The 13234-nt window shown below is 41.8% G+C and overlaps 1 protein-coding gene across 1 annotated transcript in view; it reads left to right on the top strand.

Moving 5' to 3' along the window:
* Positions 1 to 13234, top strand: part of DERA (deoxyribose-phosphate aldolase (putative)) — a 95244-nt gene that overhangs the window by 32914 nt on the left and 49096 nt on the right. The window contains exons 4-5 of the mRNA XM_006773285.2: positions 180 to 275; positions 2423 to 2557. Of these exons, the coding sequence (XP_006773348.1) occupies positions 180 to 275; positions 2423 to 2557 (231 nt within the window). The remainder of the gene's footprint in view (positions 1 to 179; positions 276 to 2422; positions 2558 to 13234) is intronic.

The raw sequence follows: 13234 nt of genomic DNA on the forward strand, positions 1-13234 counted from the left end.
ATCTTGGTTCTCCAATAAAATAAAATTTAAAAAAATAAAAACCTTTTAATTTTTGCCGCATCGTGGGGGAATTCTTTCTCCCTCTCATTGTGATTTCCGCCGATACTGTGCTGTAGATAATAGTCAAAGGCATATTGAACGTCCCATTCAGAAGGCTGCTGCGGTTTCTTTCTTCATAGGCATCACGACGGCTGCCGTTTGCGTCTACCCTGCCCGCGTGTGTGATGCCGTGAAAGCGCTGAAGGCTGCCGGCTGTACTATTCCCGTGGCATCAGGTAAAACTGGTGTGGCTTTTGTTGATGTCTTTCAACATGTTTCCAGTTCTTCGGCTCAGACATCTTGGGGGTATGACATATAGTTGTACACTATGCTTTTAATCAGTTTTATGTATTTGATCAGTTGTATTTATTCTTTTAGTATTTATTAATTGCCTTCCAAGTAGCAATTAACATTAACTAATTACGAATTCCTTTAATCAAAGGGAATTATATTCTCAAAAATATAGACCTGTATCCCTGTCCTTAAGGCAGCTTAGTTTTTTTGGAGGAATAATCAAATTTAAAAAATCATAATGCCAGATGTGTAGTATATGATACAAATGTAAATATGATAATAAAGTCATGCAGAAGGTAGTGGTAACTCTGAGCGGGAACTTACTTATTCTGTAGGGGTTGGTGACACTTGGAGAGTAAGGGAATGCTTCATAGAGACAAACAATGGCTGCACTGGGTCTGAAAGGGTAAGGGAGTTTCCAGTGTTGAGAACATAGGGAATGGCATTCAGACAGAAGAACGAGTGTGGGTGAAGGCAAAAGCATGTTCTGAGAACTGCAGGTGGCTTGCAGTTGTTGGATCCTAAGGGGGACAGAGTCGGAACGGTGGGAGTTGAAGCTGGAGATCTTAGGGGAGACCATGCCAGGCTGTGCCATTTGGGCTGTGTTCTGGTGATGGGGAAGGTACCGAAAGGTTTTAAGCAGAGGCAGACCACGATCCACTTCATGATGTCCTGAGTTAGGGCATGGTAGTGAACAAATGAGAAGGGGTGAGCTGGACTTAGGGAGACTATCCCTGTCCTTGTGGGCGATGATGAGAGACACCCCAAAGCCTAGAAGATAAGAGAGGGCATGTTCAAGAGTTACTGACTTAAGATAGACACGTAGGACATGGCGTAAGGGAAAGAAAAGTCTTTTTAAAAGCTTCAATATAGTGTGTGTGTGGGGGTATGTGTGTGTGTCTGCCTCTTACACATAGATAGATGGATTGGTGGGTGGATGGATGGACGTAAAATTAAAATTTACTTTTAAAAGATGTTGGAGAGCCTGGCCGGAGTGGCTCAGTGGTTGAGCATTGACCTATGAGGTCATTGGTTCAATTCCCGGTAAGGGCTCCATTACCAGTAGTAGGCGTGCAGGAGGCAACTGATTGGTGTTTCTCTCTCACTGATGTTTCTATCTTTTCATCTCTCTCCCTTCCTCTCGCTCTGAAATCAATAAAAACATATTAAAAAAGAAGATGTTGGAGGAATATCCTGGTGCTTTAAAAAAGTATCTATAAAGATTGTTAATTTATTGTATTCAAAATACATCAAAAGAAACGTTATGTACAGTATTTACATATAGCTCATTTGTGAAGATTCCCAGAGTATTTGGCATCTACACCTTTATTGATGTTAAATTCTCAGTGAATTCAGCGTTTCCTCTATACAACAGAGAAATGTGCCTTCCTCTAAGGGAGCAGACCCAAGGAATTTAACAACATCAAGATAACAGAAGGGATTATCTATAGCTCTCAGAATGAAATTAATGATGCATGTCAAAATGTTTAATACTTTTCCGAAACTGTAGTTGTGTTTTCATTTTCTTTATGTTTGGCCCTGCTCGTCCCAGCTCTGTCCCTGCCCCAGTTTTGTGGACTGATCAGGTGCTTTTTCTTCATTCTCTTTCCTTTATTCCTGCCTGCTTAGCTGGTTGTTTTAAGATAGGCATTGGGAGGAACCTACCTTACAGTTTGGTTACAATGGCTAAAAATGTGAATGGTCAATAAAAAAATACATTGAGGGCCCCCTGAGTGGGATGCGTAATTAGTGTCCTGATGTCAAGATAGGGATACAGCTCCTATTTTATGAGCATCAGTGTGATGACATTTTCTTAATTGCTATTTGCTCAGGGTACCCTCATGAGCATCTCTGAAGCGACTTGATCTCAGGTCTTCTAGCCGCGAGGATATAATGCTGATGTCTGTCCTAATGCCATTACTATATGAGATAATATTCTGTTTCTTCACACTTAACTTATCAGGATATTCATGAAGTTTTTAAGTGTCAAAAATGCTTTGGTCTTTAAATGCTGATTTATTTTGTCTGAAATTCTTTGTTGACCAAACGAAGTTCCTTCCTTTCTTTTCTTTTTTCCGTTCTCTACCAGTGGCCACCGGCTTTCCAGCTGGACAGACTCATTTAAAAACACGATTAGAAGAGGTCAGATTGGCTGTGGAAGATGGAGCTACGGAAATCGATGTGGTAATTAACAGGACCTTGGTGCTGACAGGCCAGTGGGAAGGTAGGTGCATGTCCTAACCTACAAGGGAGACACAGTTCTTCCCTGGTGGACGAAATGGTGGGGATCTGGTCAGGGACAGCATGTTTTGGAAATTATTGCTCCACATCACAAGTGATTAGATGGGAGGGTGAATCTAGGACAGTGGTTCTCAACCTTCCTAATGCCGCGACCCTTTAATACAGTTCCTCATGTTGTGGTGACCCCCAACCATAAATTATTTTCATTGCTACTTCATAACTGTAATTTTGCTACTGTTAATGAATTGTAATGTACATATCTGATACGCACTGTTACAAATTGAACATAATTAAAGCATAGTGATTAATCACAAAAACAATATGTAATTATATGTGTGTTTTCTGATGGTCTTAGGCGACCCCTATGAAAGGGTTTTTCGACCCCCAAAGGGGTTGCGATCCACAGGTTGAGAACCGCTGATCTAGGAGAAGCCATGGCTAAGATCACTTATCCTTGTGCCCCTGATAAATCCTGGAATTTGCCTACCTGCATGAGCTTTTTAGATCCTTCTAAGTGCTTAGGTGAATAGTTATTTCCATGCAGTAGATTATTAACTTTTATCCTATTCTATATTGTTTTGTTAATCAATGCAATAATCACTCCGGGCAAGTCTTTTATGCAAAGTGTATTTTAATATGATGGAGGAAATTTCCCTTTTTTATGTTAATCTTTGTGTATTTTTAGGATGTGGAATTATTAATGTCAGCTAAGTCTGTATTTACTTCTGTTCTTGACATAGCTCCTATGAATATTATTTCATATTCACCTTTGAGATTCATGATTTACTTTCACACTGATTACAATGGGATGTTGCCTATTCCAGTAACACACTAGACTAGAGGCCCAATGCACGAAATTTGTGCAAGAGTAGGCCTTCCTTCCTTCCTCCAGCTGCCAGCACTGGCTTCCCTCTGGCACCCGGGACCCGGCTTCCCTCACAGCCCTGGCTTCTTCCGGAAGGTCGTCTGGTCTAATTATCATATTATGCTTTTATTACTATAGATAGTAAAGAAATAGATTTTACCTCTCCAGGGCAGCTGTCTTTCCTGTGGCCTCTCAGTGATCAAACTGCTTCGATCTTGTGGCTCTTACCATCTTTAACATGAGGCCTCTTTAGAACATATGGCACTCACACCTCTCTTTAATGCTTTGGCAGGAATGGCACATGCCACTTCTGCCCACAGACACTTGATCAGAACACATGGCCTCGCCTACCTTGGAGAAATCTGGGAAGTGTAGTCTTCTGGGTACTAGGAAGGAAAGGAAAAACAAATATTGGTGTAAGTAATGTCTACTGTACTTCACACACCTGGCAATACTTCTGTTCTAGTGTCACATGGACATGAAAGTGTGTCCAGGTGTTGGAGTTTAGATTTGATTTTCTTTGAAATCTTGAAGTCATTTCTCCATTGTATTTCAGCTTCCTGTATTACTTTTAAGAAATCCACCACCATTGTGATTCCTTCTGTTTTTCTCTGGAAGTTTTTAGGATTTTTCTCTGTCCTTTGTATTGAGGCATTTTATAATGGTGTGGATCTTTTACTTTTTAATTTTTCATCATTAGGTTTTTGTACTAATTGCTGGAAGATTTTATCAACTTTACCTTCCAGTTATTTGATTGATTTAAAAAATTATCTCTAATTTTATATTTGCAATTTTACATTGTTTTTCTTGTTTACATATTATTCCCTTTTTATTGCATTCTCTCTATTTTGTGGCTGTAATACCTGTTAATTAATAAAAGTTTTTTTAAGTTTAAAAAAATAGTTGTAGATATAGAAGTATAGTTTATATTGTAACCTGTGCTTTTCTCTAGAATACTACTAATTGGAAAATAAAATACAGTAGGAGAGGGGTTTTGATGTAATTGGCAGTCCCTTAATGGACTAGGAATGGTTGTTTGTAAGAACTGGTAATTTCCCAATAACAGGCATTCATGCAAAATATAACAACACATTTTTGTCCTAGACCATATTTTTCTATTAACCCTTTTTTATGGTGTTAATAACCTCTTGACCCAAAACAAATGGAAAAGGAACATTTAATATTAGAAATGTAATTCTAAATAGAAATCAGCAATGACTTAGGACTTTTTCCATTGCAGTATTTTATCTTTCGGTTCTCAATTTGATTACATATTGTATTTTTTCAGTGTTATGTTTTAATATTAGCCATTTATTAAAATATGAGTCTAAAATTGATTTCTTGGAATTTGCTGATGGAGAGGTCTGTCGGGCTATTACACATTCAAATCTGGGTCCTTCTCTGTGTACTGAGGGTATGTAGGACCTGGTTTAAGAAAGAAAGGATCCGCCCTAACCGGTTTGGCTCAGTGGATAGAGCATCGGCCTGCGGACTCAAGGGGCCCAAGGTTTGATTCCGGTCAAGGGCATGTACCTCGGTTACGGGCATAACCCCAGTAGGAGGTGTGCAGGGGGCAGCTGATCGATGTTTCTCTCTCATCGATGTTTCTAACTCTCTATCCCTCTCCCTTCCTCTCTGTAAAAAAACAATAAAATATGTTGAAAGAAAGAAAGGACCCCTTTTTAAAAACCTGGCATTCAGAGTGCATCTCAAACATGTCTTTGGTCACAAAGATCTACAGTTTAGGATATGAATTCAAAGGGGAGATTGGAGGGGCCTCATATTCCTCCTCTTGGGTTCTCCATGGTGGTGATTCAAAATCTCTACTGTTCTCAGACTTTTAACTCTTCCCTCACCTGGAGGCTCCTTCACTCTTAGCTGACGACCTACCTGCTACCTCTCAGAGAAGAAAGAAAACATTAGACAGGAACTCCCTCAAGATCCTTGCATCAGATCTGCTTCCCTTTATACTTCCTCTCAATCCAACCCCTCTGTTATGCCCGGGCTTTCATTTCCTTCCACATTTTCGGAGGCCTCACTCCATTTATTGGCCTTTTCCCCTCTCCTGTTTCTTTAGCCTCCCTCTACTTGCTCATTCTCGTTAGCATCAGATGTATGTAAGCTTTTCTTATTCATTAAAAACCTTACATGCCACCTTTCCCCTGTGTCCCCAGCTAAATTTCCCTTCCTGCTCTCCCTCGATGGCTAAATTCTTGGTTCAGATGTCATTGTTACTCTTGAATCTGTTCTAGATACTAATGCCCTCTCATTTCACTGTGCCCAGGGGAAACCCTTCCTTCTCCTTAGCTTTACTGTTCAGCAGCAGGTGACACATGCTGGAAACACTCTATGGCCATGGTTCTGGTGACTGTACGTCCTTCAGGCATTCCTCCGTGATTCTCATTTCTCCTGCGTCTTGTTGACAAGCTCCTCTGCCTCCTCTGGCCTCCTGAGCGTCGGTGGTCCTGGGTCCTGCCCTAGCCAGCTCTGCGACCGCCCTCTGACGCAGCACACACGCTCTCTCTCCTCTCTTCTCTGACTTCAGCTACGTCCCCTGTGCCGAAGACTCCCACACCGTCTAAATGTCAGAGCCCGAGTCTTGCCTGCCTCCTGAACTCATGTTCCATTTCCCCACTAACCTCTGTTGCTTTGCATCCATCCTTTTCACATAAGCAGACATTCAGAAATCGGTGAATCTTGACCCAAACAGAGAATCTTGACATTTTTTGGGGAAAAATGCACATCTCTCCAGCTTAAACACTTTCTGTTAAACACAGTTTTATTTCAGCACCGTCGTGTCCATGCCTGTGTTACTCTGGGGCACAGTGATCCTCTCAGGGGCAGAGATGTCGGAGGGGACTTGCCCCACAGCTCCTGGGCCAGACTGCGGTGCTTTCTGCCTTCATATGTCTTCACATTGAAACACTGTTGGTGATGCTGCTCTGCCTGGCCCTTTGCTGTTAAGCTTGTTTTTTTTTTTTTTTTAATATATATTTTATTGGTTTTTTACAGAGAGGGAGAGGGATAGAGAGTTAGAAACATCGATGAGAGAGAAACATCGATCAGCTGCCTCCTGCACACCCCACCCCTACTGGGGATGTGCCTGCAACCAAGGTACATGCCCTTGACTGGAATCGAACCCGGGACCCCTCAGTCCGCAGGCCAACACTCTATCCACTGAGCCAAACCGGTCAGGGCTGCTGTTGAGCTTTTTGCTATGACATCCTGCTTCGCTCCTTACGGCGCACTGTCCTTCCCTGCCAGTGCTTCCCTCGATCCTTTCCTTTTGTCTGGGCACAGAGAGGTGCACCCCCTGGCATCGCTCGGGGCAGTAGTTTTAACTGCCGAGGGTGTGGGATGTATTGCTGGTCCTCCGAGTTACCTGGCAGACACTTTCTTTCTTTTTTTATTAGAACTTTCAATTTTATTTTTCAATTACAGTTTACATTCAATCTTATTTTGTATTAGTTTCAGGTGTTCAGCATAGTGGTTAGACCAGGGGTGGGCAAACTGTTTGAGTCGAGGGCCACAATAGGTTCTTAAACTGGACCGGAGGGCCAGAACAAAAGCATGGATGGAGTGTTTGTGTGAACTAATATAAATTCAAAGTAAACATCATTACATAACAGGGTACGGTCTTTTTTTTTTTTTTTTTTTTTTTAGTTTTATTCATTTCAAACTGGCAGGATCCAGCCCGCGGGCCGTAGTTTGCCCACGGCTGGGTTAGACAGTCTTATACTTTACAAAGTGTCCCCCCTCCCCCCGATATTTCTAGTACCCACCTGGCACCATGCATAGTTATTACAGTATCATTGACTATGTTCCCTATGCTGTACTTTATATCCCCGTGACTATTTCAAACTGCCAATTTGTAGTTCTTAATCCCTTCACCTTTTCCACCCAGCCCCCCAAACCCCTGCCCCTTGGACAACCATCAGTCTGTTCTCTGTGTCCTTATGATTGACAGACGTTTTCAGATGACTTGCCCCAGTACTTCTCCTCACAGAATCTTGTGCATCCCCCAACCCCCAGCTTGTGGTGGGGTGGGGTGGGGAGGGCTGTGCTGGCCTGTGGTAGAGGTGGGGGCACCCAGCCGACCAGCCAGGTAGGCCAGGCATCATGGGACCTCAGTCAGACCCAGAACGTGTACCCTGCGGAGCAGGAAGGGAGGGCGGGGCTGGGAGACAGAAGAACTGAGAGCTGAGTCTTTGCATTAGTCAGACCTTGGTTGCAGTCCGGGCACTACCATTAGTAGCTCTTTTCTCTTGGCCAAGTTCCTTCTCTGTGCCTTCGGTTCCTTTTGTAAAATAGCAATAATGGCATCTACTTCACAGAGTCGTATAGGGATTAAATGAGATAATGTGTGTGAGTGGCTCATCCTGTTGCTCAGCCCAGATGACTCCCTCCTGGCCAACTGCATTTTCTTTGCTTTCCCCCTCTTCCTCCTGCTGAGGTTAGTATGTGGCCAAGCACATGTATTGAGTCACTGCAGTGGAACTCTAGGGGCTTGAGCTTCAGTCTCTGTAATTTTGTTAATTTACACCTAGACTTTGGGCAAACACTTCTCTCTGCCTGCATTTAAATAAGCTACCAGTGCGGGGGGCATAAGACTTAAGGATTTCCACAGCCCTTTAGCTTTAATGGCCTGTGAGTTTATATTTGGCGTTTCTTTGTCTGTGGGTATCATTCCCATGACAAGCGCTTGCAATACTGTGTTTTTTTAATGACGATATTGAAGTTGACATCTAAGCTGCATCCTTAAACCATTCTTTGATGAATCCCAGAAGGGATTCTTCATCTCAAATCTTGCCCAGCAGGTTTTGAAAACTAAGTGCATTCCATGCTCTGTAAATACACAGAAGTGTTCTTTTTTTTTTTTTTTTTACCTTTTTATGACCTCTCTCTGCTGCATATCTTTACTTACTACTATATTACCAGGGACATAGAAATGCTGTCAGATTCTGCCTCAATCCACAACCTTCTAGTTCCTTGAGCCCCAGACCCGGAGCTGTCTTTCCTAGTTTCCAGAAACCCATCTGGCCCTGGACCACCAACAGAAATGACCCCAAAGGGGGCCTCGTCTGTGACGTTTTCCCAGAATTCTATGCTCAGTGTAGCAAGTGGAAATATTGTTTGTCTCCTGCTTCCAGAGCCTCAAGTGCCTTTCACCCCCTTCCCTTCTGTAGCCCAGAGTTGCTCTTCTAAACTTGGTCTGTGGAGTACGTGCCTCCTGGCTATCAAGAGTTTTGTTTTTTTTAAATATATTTCTTTATTGATTTCAGAGAGGAAGGGAGAAGGAGAGAGAAACATCTATGATGAGAGAGAATCATTGATTGGCTGCCTCCTGCACACCCCACACTGGGGATCGAGCCCGCAACCCAGGCATGTGCCCTTGGTCGGAATCGAACCTGGGACCCTTCAGTCCGCAGGCCGATGCTCTATCCACTGAGCCAAGCCGGCTAGGGCCTATCAAGAGTTTTAGGGGGAGAGAATGAAATATTCGGGTCAAAGCTACAGTGTCTATCATTGTGTCGTACGCTAGTGGATCCTGAAGATCTTGAATCTGGGCACCCATTTATTTTTCTTGTTTGCTTATTTTTACACAAGAGGGATGGTAGAAAGAACATCCTTTAAGAGAAATTGGTGTTTTTCTTCGTTTTGTAGAGCTGTTAATCATCACATCAACGAGAAAAGCAATCTCGGCATCTCTAGACACTTTCTTGGGAAGCATCACATCAGCTGTAATCTGTGCTTTCTCAGTTTTGGGAGTTGTTTATAACAGAAAATGCTAGAGATACTTCTGGCAGCTGTATGCTTTTATGGCTTTTGTTTTTATGCTCAAAACTTCAAATACTGTTGACCAAAATGTGTGTTTTATTTCTTGTAGGTTATTTTACTGCGTGGTGTTTGAGCTCATCTCTGTTTTACTTAGATAAGATTAATTAGATGCCTTGGTGGAAGAAAACTGTTCTTGAACATTTTTGACTTTTTTAGTTTAAAAGGTTGCCGTACAATTTATATTAAGTGTTTTACTGTACATATAATTATCATAAGAGTTATTTTCAGGCCATTCTTGTGCAGTGTTGAACATCTTTCCGGTACTCAAAAAATAATTGCTTAGATATGTTCGTTAACAATTATTTTTTAAGTGCCTTTGGATAGCACGAACTATAAAAGAAAACCCACTTTACGACTTTTAGATAGGAAATACAGTCTTTAAACACCTGGGTTCTTCCTTAAATCGTAATTTCTGTACAGGAAAGCTTCCCTAACATAGTTTTCTATGTCTGTAGCAGTGCTTTTCCAGAAAACTTAGCTCACTGTCAGCAGCCTGAAGATTAAGAATATATTTTCCTTGAAGGTGGGAGCTGGAGAGGAACAGATAATTTTAAATAGAGAAAATAAAATGCTATAGATGTAAGTACTCCGTCGGCCTGAGGTGGGGGCTGAGAATTTGCATCTTCAACATGTTCCCAGTGATGCTGCTGGCCCAGGAGGCCACTTTGAGAACTATGGATCTTACCCCCTGGCTGGGTAGCTCAGTTGGTTAGAGTGTCATCTCAATACGCCAGTGTTGCGGGTTCGATCCCCAGTCAGGGCACATGCAAGAAGCAAAAGAAGCAACCAATGGGTGCATAATAAATGGAACAACAAATTGATCTCTCTCTCTCTCTGGCTCTCTCTCTGGCTCTCTCTCTGTCTCTCTTCCTCTCTCTCAAATAGATTTAAAAAAATTTAAGACAGGTGCGGGAAGGATGACCCACTCCACAACTTAGATCCACAAGGCCCTGCATGTAGACCTTTCCCAATGCAGCTAAGTTCTCTGATCCCTGTCAGTGAGCACTCCACCCTCACCTTTTTCTGGGAATGATGAGCAGAAGGTCAGGTGTGACTTCCATCTCTCCTCGTCAATGGGGCAGTAGTAGGAGGGATGAGGGAGGACAGACAGGAAACAACCCCTTCTGCTGGCTGAGACACTGTATTGATTAAGCACCTGCAATGTAATATAGCCTGGGTTTCTAGTACACCCTCTCTCGCTACTCCTGAAAACCTCATTATAAGTCAAAACATTTATTATCAGGTTTTTAATGTGACATCACTATGCCAGCCACTTCTCTGGTGTATGTGTTTTGTTAAATTTTGCATTATTCTGACTAATTTGCGGTCGTGGTGTTTGAATTCCATTTTCATTTGTCAGTCATCTTTTATAATAGCCTTCCAAATTATTATTTTTCTGGTACGTGCGAGAATTGTTTTTCTTCCTTTGTTTTTAATGGGGAATTCTCGGTTTTTATAATGTTTGAAATTTTAACAATGAATATGTATTATGTGAATATGTGAGCAGAAAAGTTAATAAGTACTCTAGGGAATAAGGTCATGATATATACATAGATTTAGCAGTCAGGTTATTTACAGTACTAAAGTGTTGTTTATCAGAGCAAAAGATCTGAAACCTTAAATAGCCAATAATAGAAAAATGATTGAATAAATTATTTATGACCATGCAATGGAAGATGGTATAGGGATGTTATTATTTCTAGGCCTTCTCAGAGGACAGCTCTAGGAAATACGTGAATATTCACATATACACAATGCACCCATATAAACACATCTACCTGTCAGTCAGTCTGTCTGTCTGTCTATCTATCTCTCTATTCCAGAACCCATGAGTTCACATGGACAACTTTTACTATAAGGCAACATCACATGGTTTATTTTCGCCTCTCCCTTTCTATATTTATGTCCCTCTTTCTTGTCAGTGAGAAATCTTCCTCCAATTATTCTCAGTATATTTCTTATTGGGTCAATTTCCTTGTATATAACAATCTCTTTTTCCTGTGGGCTGTCTCCCTCGCCCAGTTGGTATACTCGGGCTGTTCTCCAAGTTCTCTAGAATGCCCCACCCTCACTGGTAAGAGTGCCCCTCGATGCCCGGAAAACAATTTGAGAATTTTTAAAGGGAGATGCTTTGAAAGTTAGGGGACTTTTCATTCTTTTGAGTAACTATTCTCCTTAAGAATTTTTTGGAAGGAGGATCTCTTGCACTTATCACTTCACTTGTAATTCTCTCCACATATATAGTTCAGTTGCAATTATGTAAACCTACATCCTGCTGTCCTTTCCTGTTAATGTAGAGAAAACACGCATTAGCTTTTGCATTGTTTTGCTTGTTTATCTTGAAAGTGACAGTTGAGTATGTTAAAGGACATTCTGATTGGAGATAGACTGGGTTACATTTCAGCCATCAAGTCGTTTGATTTGCATTTATCGTCTGCCTGGTTCCTAGGTGTCCATCATTGTGATGCCAGCGTGCCCAGAACTATGTAGACACCTCACATAGTGCTTCTCCTGGTTTCTGTGGCTTGTGCTAGAGTGGGGTGGTCTATTTTTCTTACATGTGAGAGCTATAAATTCTAATTATACTTTCATAAGTGTTAGGGCAGTGCTTGCTTCATTTGTTTTTTAGAGTTTTTGAAATTCCTGGATGTATGTATATAAGGAAGAAATATGGAAAACTACTATTGAATGATTAAATGCTTCTGTATGCCTGGTGCTGTTCTAGCCACAGGTATTATTATATTTAATCTTCACAAAAACATGTGAGCAACCTGCAGCTCCTGAGTAATTAGGCTTAGAAAAAATTGAGTAATTCCTACAAGTTTACAAATCTAGTAAGCAGCCCGACTGTCTTATTATCCCAGGAGTCTGTGCTATCCAAAGGAGCATGGGCTCTGAGTTTAAAAAAACGGTGATATAGTAACCATGTTTTTTCCAGAACACTCTTCCAGTGCCCCAAAGAGGTTGTATCCACAGGTCATGGAGTCCTCCGCTTTCATCGGCCCCTCTGTGCTCTGAATCTAAGAAGCACTCAGCAGTAACAGTAACAGCACCACCACCACTGCCAGCAACAGGAAAACAAGTGCTGCCATTCCTTGAGTGTTAACTATGTGACAAGTACTGTCCTTTGCATTTTATGTGTAGTAACCTGTCTGATGCTTGAAATTGTTCGTACCTCTATTATCCCCATTTTATAGATGAGGAAACTGAGACAAAGGTTAAGTATCTTGCCCAAATCAAACAGCAAATTAGTTTTATAGCTGGGATGTGAGCCCACGCAGCCAGGGCACCCACTATTGGCCGCTTTCCCATCCTTCCTCAGTAAATATTTGTTATACTAGACTTCTGAGTTGAACACAAATGAAAAGCAATTCTGATTAAGTTAAGCTACAGGGCTTTATTAGGAGGATATATAGTAACTCACTGCATCAGTAGGAAGCCTGAAAAACCAGGTTTGGAAAACAAGTAGGATCATGAAGGACTGGGGAGCAGAGGATACAGCCAGACTGAGCCCCAGGAAGAGCTTGGTCACAGGGCCACTGCTGCTGCCGCCACTACTGGCCAGTACAGTACGATGCTGCTGGCTGGTGGCCACAGGACTCTTGCATCTGCTGCCATGGCTGATGCTGCAATGCTAATACAAATCTCTAACTGTTCTTTCATCTTTGTATCACTCACTGAGATTCACAGGCCCAGGTTGAAGTTTTCATTGATGTAGCCCAGCCCATATGTATATGTGTGTGTATGTATGTATGTATGTATGTATATATATATTTATTTATTTTTAAACTCTTTTAAAAATATATTTTTTATTGATTTTAGAGAGGAAGAGAAAGGGAGAGAGAAAAACGTCAATGATGAGAATCATTGATCGTCTGCCTCCTGCATGCCCCCTACTGGGGACCAAGCCTGAAATCTAGGCGTCTGCCCTGACCAAAAATCGAACTGTGACCTCAT

The sequence above is a fragment of the Myotis davidii genome, unplaced genomic scaffold, assembly GCF_000327345.1.
Source record: "Myotis davidii unplaced genomic scaffold, ASM32734v1 scaffold205, whole genome shotgun sequence".
Taxonomy (NCBI): Eukaryota; Metazoa; Chordata; class Mammalia; order Chiroptera; family Vespertilionidae; genus Myotis; species Myotis davidii.